Source organism: Callorhinchus milii, unplaced genomic scaffold (assembly GCF_018977255.1).
Source record: "Callorhinchus milii isolate IMCB2004 unplaced genomic scaffold, IMCB_Cmil_1.0 Scaffold3, whole genome shotgun sequence".
NCBI lineage: Eukaryota > Metazoa > Chordata > Chondrichthyes > Chimaeriformes > Callorhinchidae > Callorhinchus > Callorhinchus milii.
This window is the reverse complement of record NW_024704744.1, coordinates 10,836,694-10,860,750: the sequence shown is the minus strand read 5'-3', so window position 1 is coordinate 10,860,750 and position 24,057 is coordinate 10,836,694. Positions and strand designations below refer to the sequence as shown.

At 43.0% G+C, this 24,057-nt stretch overlaps 1 protein-coding gene across 1 annotated transcript in view; it reads left to right on the top strand.

Annotated features, from left to right (window-relative positions):
* dlgap2a (discs, large (Drosophila) homolog-associated protein 2a) overlaps positions 1-24,057 on the top strand; it is an 82,354-nt gene that overhangs the window by 42,606 nt on the left and 15,691 nt on the right. The window contains 1 exon segment of the mRNA XM_007894018.2: positions 23,233-23,585. Coding sequence (XP_007892209.1) covers positions 23,233-23,585 — 353 coding nt within the window.

Here is a 24,057-nt window from a genome sequence, read left to right as displayed (position 1 = left end):
GGGCGCAGTATTCTAACTGAGGCCTAACCAGTGTTTTATATAGGTTAATCATAACCTCCTGACTCTTGTACTCTATACCCCTATTTATAAAGCCTAGTATCCCATATGCCCCTTTTACAGCCTTATCAACCTGTCCTGCTACCTCCAAGGATTCATTTACCTGAACCTCCAAGTCACTCTGTTCTTTCACCCCCCTTAAGATTGTATTACCAGCCTATGTTGCCTCCCCTCATTCTTTCTACCAAAATGCATTACCTCGCATTTCTCCACATTGAAATTCATCTGCCATGTCTCTGCCCATTTTACCATTCTGTCTATGTCTTCCTGCAGTTGGCTCCTATCCTTCTCACTGTTTACCACCCTATCTAACTTTGTGTCGTCCGCAAACTTGGAAATGGTACTTGCTATACCCAAGTCCAGATCACTTATGTATATTAAGAAGAGCAGTGGTCCTAATACCGATCCCTGGGGGACGCCACTGTACACTTCCCTCCTGTCAGAAAAGCAGCCGTTCACCACAACTCTCTGCTTTCTGTCTCCCAGCCAGTTCTGGATCCTACTGCCACTGTCCCTTTTATACCATGGGCTTCTATCTTTCTTACAAGTCTTTCATGAGGCACTTTGTCAAATGCCTTTTGAAAGTCCATATCCTGATTCTAAAATGTTAAGTGTTCTGCATTGGTTTACATTAAGTTATCTCAGGAGCCAGTTACAATATCCAGCCTTGTGTAAACACTTTTCAAATCAGCTGATGTTGAAGTGGAAGAGTTTTCTAACTAGATGAACACAGTTGAGCAGTTTACCAGAGTATAATTACCCATAATTAAAATTAATGCAAAAATCAAGGCCGTGGAACTAAATGCTGCATTTTATTACAAATCACTTGATCATGTTTAAATGTTATAAAAATCCAAGTGGGAACATTCAAAACATTCCTGATTGTTATTCTAATTAATATTTAACACAGTCCGTAATGGTCATGGATTCTCTGCACCGCGTTGAAAGGTTTGTCTTTGAAGCTGTATTATACCGCATAAATTATTTAATTTTGAAGCACTCCTCAAAGTAATCACAGCTGCTGGGTTTTGTATAATTCTCATCTTCCTGCACAAAGCCCCAAGCAAAAAAAAAGTTCAGGAAAGATGAAAATGGGATTTCATTCTAAGTTATTAAAAGGAAGATAATAATAATAATAATAATAATAATAATAATAATAATAATAATAATAATAATCCTTGTATTGATATAGCTTCACAAAATATGCTGTAAAGTGAATTGACCATATATTTGTGGGCAAATCGTTATGTACAGACAAACGATGTTGCTTCATTATTCTCTATCCGGGGATAAATAATATGATAAACATGTTCGCTTTCCGGGGGCAACAATCCCTCAAAAAAATGTGGTCACTCAATCCACAACTGTCTGGGGGACACTGCTGTGTGCAATTGGCTACCACACTTCACTCATAAAATACACAGTCAGTCCACTTTACAATATATTCTGTGATGCGCTTTGAGATGTCTGAACGACGTGACGAGGCTCTAGATCAAATTCAAGCTTTATTTATGTGTTTGTTTGTTTGTTCACTACTTTGTGTATATCTGTACGACCATCATTCAATACTCAAAAATATAACTTTAAATTTGTATAACACCTTTCACGTTGGGAGGACATCCCAAGGCGCTGGACAGTCAGTGTTTCGGACCTGAGCTGGGGGTCATGATTGGGGAGGGTGGAGGGCAAGGGGGGAAGCAGGGTGATTGAAAGTGCGGTCGAAGAGGAAGGTCTTAAGATAGGCCTTGAAGGAAGGGAGGAAGGGGGCAATGCTGAGGGACTGCGGGATGGAGTTCCAGTGGGTGGTGTCAGAGTGGCAGAATGTCCACCAGCCAATGGTGGGGCGGGCGAGGCAGGGGACGTGAAGCAGGCCGGAGCCCGCTGAGCGGAGTGAGCGAGCAGGATGGTAGGGAGTTAAGAGGTCGCTGATGTAGGGAGGAGCAAGACCATGGAGGGCTTTGAAGGTGAGGACCAGGATCTTGAGTGATGGGAAGCCAGTGGAGTTGGATGAGGATGGGGTTGATAGATTCCCGGAGCCTGGTGGGGCATGGGCATGGGCTGCCAAATTCTGGATGATCTGGATGATCTGTAGCCTATGGAGGGAGAAGTTGGAGAGGCCATAGTTTGTATAGTTAAACCTCAATGATACGAATGCGTGTATGAGGGTTTTGGCGACCTGCAGTGTGAGACAGCAGAAGGATAATTGAGTGCATTTACCCTACCCTGACGGATTTACACTCACTAGTCCACAAACCCTTTTGCAAATACTGTATTGTAAATCAAACACCCATATTGCTTTAATTCTGAATTACTTTCCTGCTTGGTCTCGTTTAAGTCTCTCTGTTTTTGAAACGTGTTTCCGCACCTCTGCTTTCTTTCAGCTTCCCCTCTCTACGGAATGCAACATGTCTCGTCAAGAAACCGTGAACTCGGTGCGTGGGGAATGACAACACGTCCTAACACTCCTCAGCATATTGGTAAATTGTTCTCTTTTACTCTTTCTCTCTCGCTCTGTCTCAGTCTTTGTCAAATCGTGATACGAACTGTGTGCCTGGGTGTCAGTAACGTGACTGTGTGCTGGTCCACCAGCCAGGCTGGAGCATTAGTGGGAAGGAAAAATCAGAAGAGCAACCAAAGGGCACAATTTACATCGTATGCTAGAGATAACTGGGGAAATAGATCTGCCACAGGGTCAATATAAATAAACAACAATAATGGTGTCAGCAGTACCCCAACACACACTCTTAGGTCCCCAAGACTTGGCTCTTGCCCGCATGCACCTAATACTCTCCATAATTAGGTAAGCAGGATGCATCCATCCAGGGAGAGAGTGCTCATTCCATTCCAATGTTTCCACGTTTAGGTGGGATGCATGGAATTCTCAGCTTGCTTTGCATACAATGATGGGTTTCCGGATGTGTCAGACACCTGGCTGATCAAAAAAAAATTCTGGGAGCCAAATGTTAGGAGAGATAATGTCAGTTTACACTATTATTGCACTGGTTCAGTAGCACTCAAATATTCCAGGAGAGGTGAATATCTTCCAGCAAGCAGAAAGCGAATTACACGCTGGTTTGTGAGGGGCCCTCTGACTGCCCGGTAAGTGAGATTAACAAGCTCCCTTCACCAAGGCACCACATAGTGGAAGAAATTCCCGCAAGGCTGGAGACAGAGTCACGTAACCAGTAGCCAGCAAAAACAGCAGACGGAATTTCATTAGGAAAATATTGTATGTTCTTTTTTAAATTTTGTATTTTTCTTTGTATTTCTACTGATAGAAGTCCCCAATTCGGGTCAGAAAGCTGTGAGTTTAAGCACTCCGAGACACCGTCCAGCATAAAGGTCGCTACATAAATGCAAGTTGTTGTTGTTTAGTTCAAGGACCACATTCAGAACTTTGAGTTCACAGTCTTGGCAGATACTCCAGAGCAGTGCTGGAGGGAGCACTTTATTATCAGAACTGTCGTCCTTTGGATGAGACATTAAACTAAGTTATCTACTGCCTGTTCAGTGTCCCACAAACAGTCGTGGATTGAGTGACCAAATTATCATTATTTTCTGAAGGGAATATTAGCCCCCGGAAAGTAATCCGCCAATCGTCTAACAACCCGGTTTCTACTTACTGCTAGGTAAACAGAGGAAAAATACCTGAAGCAGCAAAGCCCTGGCCAGTAATTGCCCAGATAAAATTGGACAAACACCTCATGACTGTTTGAAGGACATTGCTCTGTGCTAGCCTGCAACACCTGGCAGAAAATTTGTGAGGCGCTTTGGGATCTTATAGGTTCTGTATCAAAAGCTATGATCATCATCATTATATAGAATATAATATTTCAGAGCCTGAAGAAAAACATCATGAACACATTATTCCCCGACTGAGTCAATGTTTCTAAAGAACACGAAAAAAAACAATTTCCCTTTCCATCTTATTTCTGTGGATTTGGTGAACATTTATAACACCTTTCATAGTTTGAAAAATAGTAATACTCTATTTAATCAATTTCTTGTTTCAAAAGTCTCCCTTTATTTGTTTTTTCATTTATATCTGATCCAGACAAACTTAATTTTAAACTCATCTCACCTGATCAGGCTACTTACATTAAGCTGGGATGTAGTGCAATACAGCTCAGATTCTTAAACAGCAAATAAAGCAAGCAAGAGAAGCAGAATGGTGATAAATTGGATGCAATGCTTAACCTCAGGCACTGCCACTGCAACACAGGCAGTGACTGAAGGGATGGCAGCATAGCACCACCAGAAGACTGCAAAGTGGATTGACTTCCCACTGAAAGCTTTCAGTTAGCACAGCGGAGTCAAAGGCTACGAGGAGAAAGCTGCCACGCAATGGAGTGTAAAAGCTGCTGAACGCAGCATTACTTCTACCTATGATGATGAGGAGTCCTGTAGCGTAGTGGTTAGCGGGCTCCCTTCGCAAGCAAGAGGACTCGGTTTCATTCCCAGGCAGGATGAAACCTAGGCAGGTTTCCTCACTCCACACCCCTCTGTTTACCGAGCAGTAAGTAGGAACCCAGTTGTTAGTCGATTCAAAAATAAATAATAAAATGGTCACTCAATCCGCGGCTGTTTGTGGGGCACTGCTGTGAGCAATTGGCTGCCACGTTTCGCCCACAAAATATACACTCTACACTTTACAATATATTCTGTGATGCGCTTTGAGATGTCTTGAAGACGTGATAAGGCGTTATATCAAATGCAAGGATTATCAGGTGTGAACCAATCCTTTCTCCCCTCTCCCCGCTTGCCCCGACATAGGCACCAACAGTTGGAATCAAAGCTTGTCCGAATATTTTTAAGTGTTGCTATTGTTACTGAAGCCACAAGTGGCCGCCATTGTTGTTTTCAACTGGAGAATCAAGGCATTTCACAGGTCGAGAGGGAACAGGCAGTGAGTTTACTGCTAACACAGGGCAGACAAACGGAAAAAGGTTAATTCAAGGAAGAGAGTGGATGAGAGCAGGTGATGGCTGAAAAAAATGAAGGGTTCCTAAGTCGACAGTGGGTTAGAACAGTTTCCAATACACGGACACATCACATTGCAGACAATTATTCCATAGTGGTTAATATTTTAATGTCAAAAAACATGTTATATAAAGTAGGGTTTCTGGCTAATTGCTTTATATCAGCCAACAATTATATGACAGATTTTCCCCCACCTAGATTCTAAGCTTTTGTACGTGCTCTTCAGAATCAATAATAATAATAATAATAATCCTTGCATTTGATTTAGCGTTTTTCACGTCGGAGGACGTCCCAAAGCGCTTCACAGAACACTGTAAAGTGAATTGACTGTATATTTGTGGGCGAACGCGGCAGCCAATTGCGCACAGCAATGTCCCACAAACAGTCGTAGATTGAAAATGACCAATTTATTAATGTTTTTGGTTTTGGAGGGATTATTATTAGGCGTGTGGAGTAAGGAAACTTGCTCAAGGTTTCGCCCTCTGCCTGGAATTGAACTCAGGTCTCTCGCTTGCAAAGCAAGTGCTCTAACCACTGAGCTACAGGACTCAGTGTAGCTGAGGAACACTGAGGAATGAATAAATATTTAAATAACAATCCATCCATCGCATCCACATTTATATCAGTGAATAATATATCAGCTAAAACATGTTTAGTGATCTTTATTAACATTCATTTTAAGAAACAGTGAAGCACAGGTATTTGCATAAGGCATACCCATGAGCTACTTTAGTGTCCCCTGCGTTGAAATGTGATCCATTCAAATTACCTTATCCAATAAATTGTTCTTTCAGAATCTGAGTAAGTATAATTATAACAAAGATTCATTACAGTCGCTCAGCTACTTCTGCATAATGTACTTTATGATAAGCTGTTCACTTGCACTGACTGACCTACACGAGATGAATAGCATTAGTTCCTCTGCAGTGGCAATATGTCTTGCTCTGCCTCCTCTGCATACAATAAGCACAAACACTGCAGCACTTCACGTTTAATTGCTGGCCCCTTCCAATTACTCTGGCACACCATGAGCTTTATCTCTGTCAAGCTGGATAATGGGCTTTTCCCCTTGGGTAACTCTTTAGTGGACATATTGATTCATAAGAAAAAGCGATTACCTCTTGCAAATAGATTGGCAGTTTCAGTTGATTTAGGATTCTGTCCCTGTGAAGGTGCCCTCACTTGTATATGACTGTGCTAGAGTAACAGAAGAGCGAAAAGCAAACGTCTGTCTACTCACTGAGCTTTATTCTCAACCTGTCAGTAAATTTACCGACCTTGGCAGAGAGTACACATTATTCTCTACTCAGTAAATTTAAGGACCTTAGTTAGCAGTACAGTCTTATAAATGGTTAATCTATTGCAGGTCAGTCAATTTACTGACCCTCAAGAAGAGAATTGTACACAATGTTGGATGGAGATTGCAGATAAGAATGTGTTGCTCTTCCCCTCTCCTTTCCCCACCCCTCCCATCCCCCATTACTCTATGTGAACTCAAACGGGACGCTTTTTTCTCTGTTTTTTGGAATTGAATCATTATGGTCCCATTTCAATTAATTATTTTGACTCATTTGAAACTCACGTCCTGGTGTGGACTGTGAGTCGCAAGTGGATGCAGCTGGTTAGAAATGCAAGTGTGGTTCAGGTTGAATTAATATTCTAGAGGTTTGCTTGATGACTCCTGAGGATCTTTGAGAAATTTAAAAGAGCGTTATCTGCAGAGAAGTTTAATTGGATGCTTCTCCCCTCCTCACCCTTCCTCCAGAAGAGACTTGAGTATTTTAGGTGGAGCTCACGGCAAGATTAACAATATATATTTGATATAGGGCCTTAACAATCATCAGAATGTAGAGACTGTATTTTGTGGGCAAACTCGGCAGCCAATTTACACGCAGCAACATCCCACAGTTACAGTGAATAACCAATTTTATCTGGGGCGAATGTTGCTAGGACATCGGGAGAAACTCCCTTCACTTTTTGAATACTGCTGTAAGATCTTTAATGTCTTCCTGAGCAGGCAAAAAGGACCTGAGCTTAATATCTCCAACAACGCTGCCCTCCTCCACAAACTGCATTGGAACGTCAATTTAGACGACGAGTTCAAAGTCCTAATGTCAGCCTTTGAACCCAACCATCTTAACTCGAAAGAAATCTGAATCTAATTTGGTATTGGCGTTTAGAGGAGCGTTCAGTTGTTATGCACGGGTAAAGCCTAGAAGTTTAAAGGCATGTTTTCCCCTCCTCACCTCTCCTCCAAAAGAGACCAAAATTTTTAGGTAGAGATTATGGTAAGATTAATAATACTTGTATTTGACATAGTGGCCTTTTGAGAGGAGAAAGACAGCAGCCATACTTGCCTTAGGTCCACTATTTTCATCCTACTTCTCTTTCTGATAAACAATGTCTCACAGACTACCGAGAGCAAATGCAAGAATCAAAGGATCTACAGTCACAAATTAGTGAGCAGGAACAGAATGTGATTTTAACTGTGACTGTGTGTAACACTGCCCTCTGTCACTAATTAATAGCCTGGTGTTGATAATCTTTACACTTCTTTTCCACCAGACAAAAAATTGTTTTAGGAGCAGAAAATCCTGGTTTAGGCTGAATTTCCACCGGCTCAAGTCAACCACCCCCGCATTAAGCGGGGCAGAACCAATATCCATATACTGAATATACCAAATCCCCAGTTTACCCAATTATTAGGAAGCAGAAGCTCTTTGTTTTTAGACTAAGTGTGTCCACTGGGAGTGAAACTGTAGTGTTTCTGTCTGTGATGAACTTAATCCAGTGAACCTTGGTTTAGAAACTGAACAGCAAATTTCTGCTTAAGTCCTTGCTATATATTGGACAGTGCCTTTGCTTAGCACAGACCCTTCCTTGTTCTCTTGCAGAAAAAAACACATCAGCAATATTAAAACAATTGCTGCTGATGGTGTGCTGGAATCTACAGTGAGGCTGAGAGGTACTACATTAAAGCCCACAAATGCTGTTCTGTCAGACAGTGTGAACAGGAATAGATGTGATTGTGGGGATGTACCTAAATGGATAGAGCACAAGTCAAAGGAAGTGATTGTCAACTTCCCTGGAGCACTGAGATTCTACCTGGAGTATAAATCTGGCAGATTAGAGAGGGCAAATGAAGGGCAATTAACTTGATGACTAAATTTAGGCAACTGAGGTCCGAGTAGAGGCTGGAGAAGTTGGGAATGTTCACACTGGACAAAAGGTTGATTAGAGATCTTATAATAATAACAATAATAACCTCCGGAGGATATCCCAAAGTGCTTCACAGGATTTACGGTGAAGTGGATGTATATTTGTAGGCGAATGTGGCATCTGACATAGAGCCTATCACATCAGCAGGACGTCGGAAAGCAATTCATAGGATTCACTGTGAAGTGCAGTGACTGTATATTTTGTAGGTCAACAAGCAGTTTACTGAATATGTGCAATAGAATGCCATGAGAGGTGCTGAGGGCAGATCATCAGAAAATTACATGGTGAGGGGCATAAGAAATACCCTACTGTGTAGGGGTCTTTTTGATTACTTTGGGTTTTGTGCATTTTTCTCTAGTCCTGCACATTTTCATGTTGCTAATCGATTTACGCCGGTGAATTCTTTAAACCAAGACTGTGGCATTTTTGTAGATCCGCTGCTTTCAAAACTCCAAGATGAATCTCTGCAGGATTTATTTTTGCTGATTTTCACAAAAGGAATGAAGTGTGAAGTACAAACTGTCAGATAGAACGGAGTTCAAAAGCTCAGAGAAAACCTACTTTTATATAGATGACTGCACTCCATCCCGAGGTCACTGAGCCCTTCCCTCAGACTGACCTTGTGTAAGGACATACCTCGAGTTACTGCCAACACAGCAGCCACTGAAATGTTACCCAGAAAGTGCAGCTGAAACGCAGTCAGTTTCCTGTATTAGGCCTTTATTCTACAGCTTTCACATTAATAACTTAATTCCAGGGATCATAATCCCTTTAAAAAAAATTAACACATTTGGTCACTCAATCTCGACTGTTTGTGGAACATTGCTGTGTGCAGTTGTCTGCTGTGTTTCACCCACAAAATATCCAGCCAATTCACTTTACACTATACTCTTGTGAAATGCTTTGCGATGTCTCAAAGACTTGATAAGGTGCTATTACAAATGCAAGCATTATTATTATTAATTGGCAGCTGAGTATCCAATTGTTACATCAGTATTCTTGCCTTGAAAACCTCCCAACCACCATCCTTATTGTATCCTATTTTACATTGCACCCATTTAAATCATGCTGCTTTATGCAGAGATGTGGTGAAATCACTGGAATGAATTGCCCAGGAAGGAGGTGGTGGCAGATTGAGTCAGCAACTTTTGAGAGACTTAGAGAGCTATCGACAAAGAAATCAATGGAATACTAGAGATAAGAGACTGTGACAGGGCGAGCATATCTTTCAGTGTCCCTAGGGGCACTCGTCAGATCTGTCCAGGCATGGTTTGTTAAGAAGCATCAATAATTCAAAGTTTACAGAAACCTTGGTATAGTTGATTTGCAACTCGTTGTGTTACGGGCTAATTGGGTGAGCAGCTAAGCCTGGCCATATAAGGCTGCCATCCCCTCAGGAGATTACTGGAGAGAGAACACGCTCCTCTCTCTGGCCAAATCCAGCTCAACCTCAAGGAGTCGGTTTAAAAGTCTGGCATCAATTTATTTTTGCTATCCTCTTATCTGCGAGGAGTGTGTAAATAAACATTGGGTTTTCTTTCAACTACTTTCTTGTCTGTCTCTCACGGTGACCTTTTTATAAATGTGCAAGACCACATCTGGAATACCGTGTACAGTTCTGGTCAGCATGTTACAGAAGGAAATTGTAACATTTGAGAGAGTACAGCAAACATTTACTAGGAGGACATCAGGGATGAGTGTATACAGTTATCAAGAAAGATTGAACAAAATAGAATGATTTTCTCTGGAGATGAAACGATTAGTGGGGACCCAATTCAGCTGTTAAAATTATGAAAGGATTTAATAAGATGGACATTCATCGTCTGTTTCCACTTGTTGCTGAAAGGGGTGTAAAGGTTAGATAGCCAGATCCGGCAGATCTGGAAAAGGAGTTTAGGAGGAGCTTCTTTATTCAGAGGGTGCTGCGAATGTGGAGCTCAGTGGCGGAAGCTGTGGTTGAAGCAGACAGTAGCAACATATTTAGGAGGAAACTTTCATAATTGAGGGAGAAGGGAATTAGTGAGGGCAGAGGCTCATGTTGAGTATAAACAATGACCCAATGGCCTGTTCCAGTGTTAATTCTGTGTATTACTTTGGAAACATTCGGAAGGTCACAAAAGTCCTCCAACAGATCAGCAAGTTTCTATATAAATACCTGCAACATGTTTATCTAATATGCTTTAATAGGTTGGTGCAGTACCTGTCTCTTAAGTGCCTTTCCGCAGAGTGGTGCGCTGTGGTCTGAAATTCCAGTCAGGGTTACATGCTTCAATCCACGACTGTTTGTGGGACACTGCTGTGCTCAATTGGCTGCCGCATTTTGTCCACAAAATATACACTAAATTCACTTTACGATAAATTCTGTGAAGCGCTTTGAGACGTCTCAACGACGTGACAAGGCTCTATATCAATTGCAAGGATTATTAATGTTATTATGTAGAAACATTTTTCTATAAAATAATTAGTGTGTCGCAGTTTTTTTTCTCTGATTTTCTGCACACTGGCAATCGCCTCTCTGTACCTGCCCTGACCTCCTCGTGCTGGAATGCTCTCCCACATCCAACTCTAGTGGCCAATGTTCATGTGTGAGCCTTAGCAGTGAATGTCGGCATAGGTCACTCCACTGTAGAGGGTGTCACAACTGAGCCTGACCACTCCCCACTCAGCTGCCTCTCACTATTGTAACGTTAACCATATTAGCTCAAGAAATTCACTGCTTCACAATATTGTAATTGTCCCTGACCCCTCCATGCCACCATCGGTGGCCATGCCTTCAGCCACTGTGCCCCTAATCTCTGAAACTCAATCCCTCTTTATCTATCTTTAAAACCAATCCAAAACCCAATTCTTCAATCGCGTCTACGGTCACCACTCATTCCCCTGATCCTTTACTGGCATCCAGACCCACCACTGTGTGAAAGGTACTATATAAACACATCTCGTTGTTGATCATCGTATCAGTACAAAGGATCTCCTGCCTTCCACTCTTGCAATAAAGGTATTTTCTATCTCACAGTTTTAGGACCTGTGCATTATTTAATGCTCTAAAAATAATACTGCAATGTTGCATTAACTTACAGCTGCAATATCCCTTTTTATAGCTGGGTTGTAATTTAAACGATCAAATTCATGTCCTGCGATTCGAACATTTAGTAAATCCTAAATCAACTCTCGCTGATTCATCCATCCTTTGAACAATTTACGTCAACTGCCGTGTGTTACCTTTGGAATCCAAATTTTGTGCAACCTTCACAAGCCACATTTTTGTGCTTTTCCTTCTCGTTCGAAGATAACATTAAAACAATTCAACAGCAGAGCAGCATTGTCACCGTTATATGATGAATTTGTAGCAGTTTGTAGCTCCTGTTCACAAACACAAACTCTCTGGCTGTTAATTTGGGTAAAATACTTCGCTTAATTGATTTGTATCACCAAGGCCACATTACAAGGCAAAAAAAAATAGTGGATAGTGAAGAATCTCACTGGAGAAACCATGAAAAGTCCCAAACGATGAGATTAATCTCTTGCAACAGCAGCTGGGGAGCTAATATCTTGTTCGTCACTCTGGTTTTGTCATGAGTTCAGTGCACTTGCTCGAGAACAATCCCAGTGCTATGCATCATGCTGCTGCCCATGCAGATGGCAAGTTTGAAATGTTTGCAGTGAAACGCTTGGTAACAAACAACGGTTTACATTTATATAGTGCCCAGCACGTCAGGAGGATGTCTCAAGGCGCTTCACATAGCTCCATCACCCAGTCCTGGCTAGGCTCCATTGACTCCCAATTACCGAACGGACCGATTTCAAGATCCTCTCACTCATTTTCAAATTCCTTCACGCCCTCGCCCATCCCTATCTATCTGACTTGTTTACCCACATCCCACTCCACCACCTGATGCCTCTGCTTGGCTGGCTCCGGCCTCGTGTTTGTCCCTTATCCCCTCTGCTCCACCATCAGTGGCCGTGCCTTCAGTCACTACGCCCCGAAACTCTGAAACTCTTTCCCTCAATCCCTCCACCTTGCCCCCTCCCTCCCCACCTTCAAGTCCTGCCTAAAGACCTTCCCATTTTGATCGTGCTTACGGTCACCTCCACCCTCCTTCTCCCCCTGGCTCACTGTCAAGCTCTCCAGGAGTCTACCCAACAAGACGGCCACTATATAAACGCAAATTGTTGTTGTTGTTGGAAGCTAAGCCCCAAAGAGCAATGATAAAGAATCCTTGCAATTGACTTAACATCCAAACATTTCAAAACACTTCACAGGCAATTGCTTTCGAGTGTAGTTACTGTGCATTTGGTGGCAAACACGGCAGCCTCTGCAGTTTATTCTGCGCTAAGAAATAAAAATAACTTTAGGGAACAAGAGAAAATGATGAAAACTGTCCCTTTCATTTCTCAAATCCGTCTCATTTCCCATAACTCTTATTTCAATCTCTCTCCAGAAGCACATCCATTTGTCTCCTTAGCCCATTCCCATTTACTCGCTTCCCTGCTAACGCAAGTCTATTAACTTTTGTGTAGAAATGTTCTGCCTGATTTCTTCGCACACTCCTGAGGTCCCATTTTGCACACTGTTGTGTCTTGGTATTCCTTGGTATGCTGCTCCACACCTCACCTCCTGCAGTAGTGGGTGCTCAGGTGAAGCTGATGTTTGTTTGCCAGACATGTGGTTTGAGTTGCTGCTGGCAATTGTCAGCAGCGGCTGAAATCTGAAGGAAAAATGCCATTCATAAGCTGCATTTTGCTGCATTAGGAGTTGGGAGCCGAGGGTTATATTGAGATAAAAAAAAACAATACTGCTTGTATGTTCGTGATAAATGTGCATCAGATAACACAGCAAACAAATCAACAAGAGAGATGAAGGGATAAAAAGTAGAGTTATTATATAATAATCCTTGCATTTGATGTACTGTCTTATCATGTCGTCAAGACATCTCAAAGCGCTTGACTGTAGGTGTAGGAGAATGCGGCAGAGAATTGTGCAACGCAATGCCCAACAAACAGCCATGAAGTGAATGACTAATTTTATCTGGCAGATTGTTAGTCAAGACACCAGGAGAAATTCCCTTCTTTTCCCAGATAGTGCCATAAGATCTTTAACATTCACCTGAGCAGGCAGACAAGACCTTGGTTTAACATACAAACACCTCTTTTTACACCTTAATAACTAAACCAAGATGTTGGCAAGATCTCATGGTGTTTAATAATTCTAACAACTAAGGAAGACCAATTGTTTTAGTGCGTGGAAAGTATGAAGAGAAAAACCTAATAGATATAAATTTGATAACAGCTATCGTTAGTAAATAAATCATGTTGATTTACAACTTGCCAGCATGAACTTAAAGTGAATTTATTTGTTTTCCTCTTATTTATAGCTTTTATTCCCCAAAACAATTTTAAAATGGTGGTTAGTGTGATGGTTACAAATCACATCATGAATTAAAATAAGGTTTTAATGATAATTTATATAAGCTGCAGTCATAATAAACATTTTGATTTTGCATTTCATCCAGCCCCTGTGAAATAATGAATAGTAAAATTCATTTTAATGTACTGCTGCAACAACAACAACAACTTGGATTTATATTGCGCCCTCCACCCCGGACGGCATCTCAGAGCGCTTTACAGTAATGGATCCCGGGACCGAGTCAGGGGGAGGGGTGGTAAAGTACCAAAGGCGCGCTCGAAAAGAAGAGACCTGAAAATGGGAAGGGAGGGAGCGAGACGAAGGGAGTGAGGAAGGCAGTTCCAGAGCCTCGGGGCATAGTGGCTGAAGGCATGACCGCCGAGGGTGGAGCGGAGGATTCGGGGGACAAGGAGGAGGCCAGAAGGAGGAACAAAGGCAACGGGTACTGTGCTGAGGAGAAAAGAGGTCAGAGAGGTAGGGGGGTGCAGAGGAGTGCAGGGACTTGAATACGAGGGTGAGGATCTTGAAATCGATCCTCTCTGGGATAGGGAGCCAGTGCAGTCTGGCAAGGACTGGGGTGATCGGGGAGTGGAGTTTTGTACGGGTGAGAATGCGGACGGCAGAGTTCTGAATGAATTGGATTTTATGGATGGTAGTGGATTGGAGGCCGGCGAGGAGGGCGTTAGAGTAGTCCAGCCGGGAGGTGCAAAGGCATGGACCAGAGTTTCAGCGGCTTTTGGGGAGAGGTATTGGCTGAGACGGGCGATGCGTCAGAGGTGGAAGAAAGTGGTGCTGGTGAGGGACCAGATGTGGGGGAGGAAGGATAATTGGAGGTCGAACCTGACGCCTAGGTTGCGTACGGGTTCGGAAAGTTTTAGAGGGAGGTCGGGTAGATGGAGGAAGCTATAGAAGCTAATGATAAACACATACAAATACTAAATCGTGCAATATGAATGGAGCAGCTAAGGTATCCTTACTGGTCTTAGAGTTAGCCTAAATTATGATGCACCTAGTACCACCAGGACATAGAATTCCTTTACAGCAAGTTACCAAGCTCAAGCCAGGCTGAGAGTTCAGAGCTTGGAGAAAGCTAAATGGCTGTTCCACTCATTTATATGGGTGAATCTTCTCCCCTGTCTTCTTACAAGTAACAAGTTCAAAGGTAATGGAATTGATAAGAGCTCAAATGGCAATGTTTGCTGGCTAAAGGTACGTTATGATCCAATTTTGGAGTGGTATCTGACACATGCGGAACCCCGTCATTATTGCTTAAGAATATCCAAACCAACCTGAGAATTCCTTGTATCCCACCTACACATGGAGATCCTAGAGATAGATTGTTGGAATGGAATGCACACTCTAATTACCTAATTCCAGAAAGCATTAGGCTCGGGTTGGCAAGAGCCAAGGCTTGGGGACTCCAGAGTATGCGTCGGGTACTTCTGGCGTCTAACCAGCTAACACCACATACAACAACAACAACAACAACAACAACAAGATTACATTTGTATGACGCCTTTCACATTGGGAGGACATCCCAAGGCGCTGGACAGTTTACAGCATTTCAGACCCGAGCTGGGGTCGGGTGGGGGGGTGGGGGAAGGAAGGGGAGGGGAAGAGGGGTGACCAATGGCATGATCCAAGAGGAGGGTTTTGAGGCAGGACTTGAAGGAGGCTAAGGAGGGGGCAAGGCGGAGTGATTGGGGGATGGAGTTCCAGAGGTTGGGGGTAAAGTGGCTGAAGGCTCTCCTGCCAATGGTGGGGCGGGGGACGTGGAGCAGGCCGGAGCCGGCTGAGCGGAGGGAACGGTTGGGTTGGTAGGGGGTTAGGAGGTCACAGAGATAGGGTGGGGCGAGACCAGTGAGGGCTTTGTAGGTGAGGACCAGGATTTTGAACTGGATCTTCTGAAGAATAGGGAACCAATGGAGTTGGGCGAGAATGGGGGAGATGGGGGTCACAAAGTTTGGTGTGGGAGAGGACACGGGCTGCAGAGTTTTGGATTATCTGCAGCCGTGGAGGGAGGAGTTGGGAAGGCCGACAAGTAGGGCATTTGCACAGTCGAGCCTGGAGGTGATGAAGGCATGAACAAGAGTTTCAGTGGTCTGAGGGGTGAGGTAGTGGCGAAGTCGGGCAATGTTACAGAGGTGAGGGAAGGCAGAGCGGGTCATGGCTTGGATGTGGGGAAGAAAAGACAGTTGAGGGTCGAACAAGACACCGAGGTTCCTGACTGGCTTGGTGAGTTGAAGTGTGCAACCATGGAGGTTGATGCTGCCAGAGTCTGAGGTGCTGAGGCGCTGGCGTGAGCCAATCAGGAGGGCCTCAGTCTTGTTCACATTCAACTGTAGGAAGTTTGCCCTCATCCAAGACTTGATGTCCGACAGGCAGTCGGAGTTGAGGGTTGGAGGCAGAAAGATAGAGTTGGGTGTCATCCGCATACATATGGAAGTTGACCCCATGTCTGTGGATGATGTCACCAAGGGGGAACATGTAGATATTAAAGAGGAAGGGGCCAATGACAGAGCCCTGGGGGATGCCAGATGTGACAGTGCGGGGACTGGATGAGAAACCTTTAGAGGCAACAAAGTGGAGACGGTGAGAGAGATAGGAATTGAACCAGGCAAGGGCAGGTCCACGAAGATTAAGTGAAGAGGAGAGGTGGTGTATGAGGATGGAGTGGTCGACAGTGTCGAAGGTGGCAGAGAGGTCGAGGAGGACAAGGAGGCAGAGGGAGTCCTGATCACAGATGTTCAGAATGTTATTAGTGACTTTGACCAGGGCTGTTTCTGTGCTGTGGGCAGCGCAGAAACCGGATTGGAGGGGTTCAAAGAGGGAACGTCAAGAAAGAAAGGAGCGGAGCTGGGACGCGATGATTCGTTCCAGGACCTTGGAGAAGAATGGGAGGTTAGAGATGGGACAGTAGCTGGAGAGAAGGAATGGGTCCAGGGAATGTTTTTTCAGGATGGGGGTGATGACAGCTGTTTTTAGAGGGGTTGGAACAGAGCTGGTTGACAAGGAGAGGGTGATGACATCAGACAGGAGAGGGGCCAGAAGGTAGAGCTGGGAGATGAGGAGAGAGGTGGGGATGGGATCGAGGAGCAGGTGGTGGGTTTGAGTTTGCGAACAATCGCGGAGAGGGAGGAGGGAGAGATAGGGTCGAAGCAGTATAGGGGGGATGGGTGGGTCATGAGGGAGAGGAGATGTGGGGGTGGCTGTGGCAGAGGTGGCTGAACGTATCCCTTCGATTTTGGTTTCGAGGAAATCCAGCAGCTCCACACAGTTGGAGTTTGAGGAGAGGATGGGTGAGGCACGGCAAGATAGACAGAGGAGACGGTTTGTGGTGGAAGAGAGAAGCCGGGGTTGTCCTTTACCTCCAAGATAACCTTGGAGTAGAAGGAGGATTTGGCGGAGGAAAGAGCGCAGCGGTAGATCTTGGTGTGGTAAATCCAGATCTGCCGATGGACCGTTAGTTTGGATTTGGTCCAGACGTGTTCGGCAGCTCGCACTTGTGCCTTGAGGGAATGGAGATGGCTGGTGTACCAGGGGGATTTGCGGGAGTATGAGGCAGTTTGGGAGGTGAGGGGGGCAAGGGAGTCCAGAATGGAGGAGAGGGAGTTGTGGAGAAAATAAAGTGAAGAGGGGAGGTTGGTCAGGGAGGGCCAGAGGTTAGGAGTTCAGATGACTCCAGGGCAGTGGAGAGGGAGAGGGAGGAATTTATTTTGCTTGAAAGCTTGAAATTGAGAGTTTTACCTGGCAAAGTTTTCTCGCTGCTTATTCAGGTAAAGCTACTCTACCCGTTAGGGCTTTGGCTTTTGGGTGAGAAGCATCAAAATCAGCTCCTACAGGATCATCCCAAGAAAGGAGGCAATTGATCAAAGAACAAGTTAGACCTTACTGCCCTATTGCAACTACCAGGGTGGTTCACAGAGCATTGGAACATGTTGTAAGATGCTACGTTTTGCAGCATCTGGAACACTGATCTCCCTACTGGACAAATAGAAGAAGTGAATGGAATTCAAACTATCAGGATCCAATACTAGAAGAAAAGGGGGAGAGTGATCCTCCAAGAGGAGCTTAAGTAAATAGGAATGAGACAGCACTGAGCAGTATTGGTTATGGGTTTCACCTATAAATACACAGTCACTTCACTTCACAAAAAATCCTGTGAAGCACTTTGAGACGTCTTTCCGACATGATAAGGCACAATAACAAATGCAAGGATTATTAGTGTGGAGTCACAATTAAGATATCTTTTTTNACACATACACTACAGTAGTCTGACTCTTCGTTATACTTAATGTGGTGTCTGAAACATTAAAAGCAGCCAGAAGGACAAAGAAAATTCACAAGAAAATGACTAGAAAAAGGAGGAGAAGGCAGAGTCACCCACTGTCATGCTCACAGAAAGGGCAAAGCAAGTTACAGAGGGTTACGTGACTGGGATTGGCACATGTTAGATAACACACAGATGGACAATTTGAGTATAACAGGATGTGTACGAGGCAAGGTTAAGAGAGTATTTGAAATATATACCATTGCAGCTGGACTGTTTGATAATCTGGACAGATTCATTGTTTGACATTGCTGAGTACTGCGAGTGCCGAAGCAGTCAACTTTTACGACACAGCCCTTACCCGCAGAGGGAGAGACTGGAAAGCAATATGCAACGCTTCGAGGATCATTGCATAGGGAGGAAGAATGTAATAGTGGAAACAATTCCGATCTGTGAGACAGAGACAGCTAACTCAAGAATCATTCGAGCAGGACCTGCAGATGTTGATAGTTGAGCAGGAAGTGTGAATATGGATTGATATGTGATAGAATAGGAAGAGACAAGATCATCCTGGGAAATAGAAATGACAGGAGGCGTGGAAAATTACTAAGGGATACACGGTTGGATTTGGCAAAGGCCAAAGAGATAACAAAAGTGGTAGATAGATGGGCTATCAAATTATAATAATAATAATCCTTGCATTTGATATAGCGCTTTTCACGTCAGGGGGACGTCCCAAAGCGCTTCACAGAACACACTATAAAGTGAATTGACTGTATATTTGTGGGCGAACGTGGCAACCAATTGCGCACAGCAGTGTCCCACAAACAGTCGTAGATTGAAAATGACCAATTTATTGTTGTTTTTTGTTTCGGAGGGATTATTGTTAGGCGTGTGGAGTAAGGAAACTTGCCCAAGGTTTCGCCCTGCCAGGAATTGAACTCAGGTCTCTCGCTTGCAAAGCGAATGCTCTAACCACTGAGCTACAGGACTTCCATGTCTTTAATATCATTGGCGGGAGCCTGACGTCGAGTCGGGGGAGGGAGGAGGTGATTCTTAGCGAGGTCGAAGAGGAAGCTCTTTAGTCGTAATCTAAATGAGGGGAAGGAGGGGGCAAGACGGAGGGAACACAAATCGGCCTGTTACAAGTGGCAAAGGATAAGAAAAGGGAAGCATATGAATGAGACAGAGCGGTGTTTTAGTTATGATACAGTCCAGAGTCAATCAACATGGTGGTTTATAACACACGACTCCTATTTGGCCAACAAATTGCACAATTACTGTACTTTACAGTAAACCCTGTGAAGCGCTTTGAGATGTCCTCCAGATGTGAAAGACGCTTTACCAAGTGTAAGGATTATTATAAAGATTATTATATTATTTGTCTCAACTTGTTTAACATTCCCCCTCCCGTAAACAGCTAAAAGTGAACAAACTTGTTCTCATTCATTTTTCACTGAAGAAGCCACAAAGTGAATGTGAATGTGGAGAATGGTTCTAATGCACTGGAAGAGTACCAGGTTACAGTTGAGCTTCTTGTCGGATCCATGATGTATTGGAGTCACACTGAATCCGACCTCAGAGACCCCATCTCCCTGTTCAGATAGATGTTGAAGAAACCATGGCACTATCAAAAACAAAATGCAAGTTTCTCCCAGGGTACTGACCAAAATTGGTCATTCACTTTATGGCCGTTTGTGAGACAATGCTGTGTGCTGCTGTCAGCCTATTTTTCCAAGGAGGTGAGGCTCACAGAGTAAAATACATGGAGACAAAAGTCACTGAATTGGACTTTGAGCTTTAGTGATGGTAGGTTGCAAGAGGTCAAGACCAAACACACCAGAACCCCTCAGCAATACACTCAGAGGCTTTAAAGCTCTGCATCACTTTATATTCCTGGAACTCGAGTAGTTTCATCAATCTTGTGGAGTATGTTTCTTCAGCTTTGCTTATTGCAGTTTGATTTTGTTATTGTTCTTTGGAAATAAGTTTGTGTTTCAGCTGAGCAGTTCAGTCATTGGAGACGTTTGGTGGCAGTACTTCAGTGCAGCTGAAAACAGTGGGAGCCTTACTGTGCACATGAAGTTCATCCTCCCTGGGGCCTATCTCTCTTGAGATCACTTTAGAGGTTATTCTATTCTGGTAGCAGAATACTACTGGTAGCAAAATCACTGATATGGGCAGCCCCTGTTCTTCTCCATTTGGGATATGCTACAAGATGTGTCCCTGTTTACAAGTGCACAGATGCAATTTTAAAACTATAATTAATATTCCCCTTTACATTTTAAAATTGCAATATTTATTAATAGGTGAACAAGGATTAAAGTTAAACACATCAGAGATTAACTCTTAACCCACATCAATTTGTTTGCCCATGAAATGCTCAGAGCTTTTCAACACAAGACTTCATGAATTTCAAAGCAGTTGGCAATAAGTACATTGCAGTAAGTTGTTTCTAAATACAGATGTGCAGATGACTTAGCTCTTTTGTTCTTTAGCTTCAAGCACTTTATGAGCTTTAAAAACTCAATTATGTTCGAAATGGCAGAATGTTATTAAAGTTGGGCAAATAGTCTTGAAAAGATTCATCATCAAGGCTTTTTTTTTAGCCTCTGCACTAAGTCACCTTTTACTTACGTTTTCCCTGACATTTATATTCACTGTAAGCTATTTATACTCGGTTAGCAATTTATACAACCCATTATTTACATTTCCCTGACAAATAGATAAGCCATGTAAGAGATATTCTCTGTAACATGATTTTTACTATTCAGTCATCTTGAAGATGGACTAATACTCTCTTGGCTCCTGGAAATGCAGTGGTTTGAATAGGATTCTTGCCATGTCCTTTAAATCATTTTATTATTCCACATACACTATGCAGTCTCTTCCACCCTTATTCTCCGGCTCATCCAATTTGTAGTAAGTGAACTCTACACTCCCTTTAACCACTGGTGATCGAGCCTTCAACCATTGTGCCACTGCCCTCTAGAACTGTTTCCCATATGTGCCTGTCTCTCGTTTTGCATTCAACACCCTCTTAAAAATACATCTTTGACCGTGCTTTTGGTCAAAATGGATTCCTGTAGATTATTGGTTGAAGCACTCGCCTCGCAAACAAGAGAATCCGGGTTCAATTCCGGAGCAGGGCAAAGCCTTAGACAAGTTTGCTTTCTCCACATGTCTCTATTTACCTAGCAGTAAGAAGGAACTAGGTTGTTAGTCAATTGGCGAATTGCTTTCCGGAAATAAAAACTCTTAAAAAAAGTAATAATTTGGCCATTCGATCCATGATTGTTTGTGCGACATTGCTGTGTGCAATTGCTGTCGTGTTTGCCCACAAAATATACAATTAATTCACTTTACAGTATATTCTGTGAAGTACTCTGAGAAGCCTCAACCACGTTATAAGGCACTACATTAAATATAGGGATGATTATTAACATATTTAATTTTCTCTGTTTGGCATTTGCTACCATATCTGTGAAATACTTTGAGACATTTAGCTGATGTGAAGGTTGTTATGTAAGTGAGTTCTCCCAAAGGTGGTGTAATAGAGCACTGTGTTACAATCGCACTTTGCGTTATATTAATAATTATATAATAATCCTTGCATTTGATATAGCGTCTTATCACGTCTTCGAGACGCCTCAAAGTGCTGCTCAGAATATGCTGTACAGTGAATTGATTGTATATTTTGTGGGCGAAACACGGCAGCCAATTGCGCACAGCAGTGTTCCACAAACACTCGAGGATTGAAGTGACCAATTTATTAATTTTTTTTTGAAGGAATTATTAACCCTGGAAAAGCAATCTGTCAATCGACTAACAACTGGGCTCCTACTTACTGCTAGGTAAACAGAGGCGTGTGGAGTAAGGAAACTTGCACAACTTTAGTTGCATAAGTACCTGGATGCTCCACTTTATTGATTTTTTTACTCCGCAAAAATCACAACCAAGCACATATGGGATCATAATGTTAACGTTTTTTAAAAAAAATTGGAAGTCAGTAACATACTGGTTTGCTGGTGTGAAACTCAGGTCAAAATGATTGTGTTGTGTAATTGTGAGAAATACATTTATTTAAGCGGAAACTGCCAGACTAATTCCAAAACACTCGATGGGTCCTGGCTGCTATGGCAGCTGCGAGGTTATCATGACTGTGATAACGGGATGATAAATCAATTTGGTTCTGGTTTTCAGGATAATTAAAAGCTTGTGTTCTTCCTATCAATTAGTCCAAAGTGCCATTGTTATTGTTCCACAGGATGGATTTTATTTATTCTTTTATTATGGAAAATTATTTAAAACGATCTATAACAAAAATAATCTTTGCATTTGATATAGTGCCTTATCACTCAACGTGCTTCAGAATGTTCTTTGCTAAGCGTAGTGACTGAGTATTTGTTAATAATAATATTAATAATATTTGTTGGCAGTCAATTTGCCTCACAGGAATGTATCACAAACAGCCAGTTTGATCAATTTTGTACCTGGAGGATTGTTGGCCAGAGCACCAGAAGAAACTCCCTTCTCTTTCGAATCATGCCATAGGATCTTTAATGTTTCTCAAGCCCAGCCTTGGGACTTTGACCCTACAGTCTCGCAAACACTCGAATGCAGTGCTAACATTGCATTGTCGGAGATGCCGTCTTTCAGATGAAGAGTAAACCCAAAGATTTGCCTGCCTGTTCTGGTGAACGTTAAAGAAGCTGTGGCACAATTCAAAGGGAGAAGAGAGTTTCTTCTGGTGTCCTGGCCAACAATCTCCCAGACACAATATCGGTCACACATTTCATGGCTGATTGTGAGCCATTGTTATGCGCAAATTGACTGCCACGTTTGCATACAGAATATACAGTCACTGCACTCTACTTTGAGATGGCTTTCCAGATGAAAGGCACAATACCAATTGTAAGGATCATTATTGCTTTTAGTAAAACTTAAAATTTAAGATCAAAAAATCTTAATGAAAAGAAATCTTACTTGTGATTTGGAAGCCAATTTATCTTTAATTCTTGCAGTTTCCAAACTGAGGCAAGAATGTAAGCCTTTTCCAAAATTCACACAATCCTAACATTTTAACATGAATTAATTTTAACATTAGCTTGTCGGTCATGACTGGGTGGCGTTTGCTGACCTGGATAATAACCTCACTCTCTTCACTGAGTTTGGTGAAGATCTCGCTTTGGGACGACCTCCTGGCGTGAAAGCCGCAATACAAATGTAATTTATTGTTGTTGTAGTAGTGTGGCAAACTTCACAGCCTCGCTCTCTTCCTCCTCCTTCTCTCTTGCAGCAACTTGCACTAATTATAAGAAGACCCCACCTCCTGTCCCCCCACGCACCACCTCCAAGCCAGTGATTTCAGTGACAGCCCAGAGCAGCACGGAATCCACTCAGGATGCATATCACGAGGGCCGGTCGCGCTCCCCCTGGCCACAAGAAGGCAGAATTATTTACAACTCCACGGACAGCCTGGATAGCACCAAGGCAGTGAATATCGCATTGGAGTCAGCAGCTGCACAGCACCACGCTGCCAGCGAGAGCAAAAACAGCATGGTGCTGACCAGAGACAAGGGCATCTTAGCCCTCGATGTCACGAAGGCAGAGCAGTATCTGAAGAAGCGACGATCCTCCATAGGGATCCAGGTAACCCGTCATTAACATCTCCCGTCTGTGACTAACTGCATGTACAGCTACTGTAAATAGCACTGAATGAGTCACACGGCTTAGCTGTCATTCAGCGGTGCTATGGTGTAATATGGCTCACAAAATTTTGTGGTAAATGGCACTACATTAAATAAAAATGTATTTGCTGGAGTAAAAGAAAGTCTTACAGTAGAATCACTCAATCAGTACCTAGAATCTAAAATTTAATCAGTGAATTTTGAAATTCAGATATGTAATTAATTGTAATTTGAGTTCTCTAAATATTAAACCTTTTCACACCTCTAGAAAGCTTAGTGAGTAGAGGCAGCACCTGATATAACATGAAACCATTCTAGACCAGACCTCAGGCTGGCTCGGACAGGACAGCAACTTAGGGTGTTGCAAATGGCCTAATGTCTCCGGGCTGCAGGGAGTGAAAATAAATGCCAACAACCAATATTTAGATTGAGCC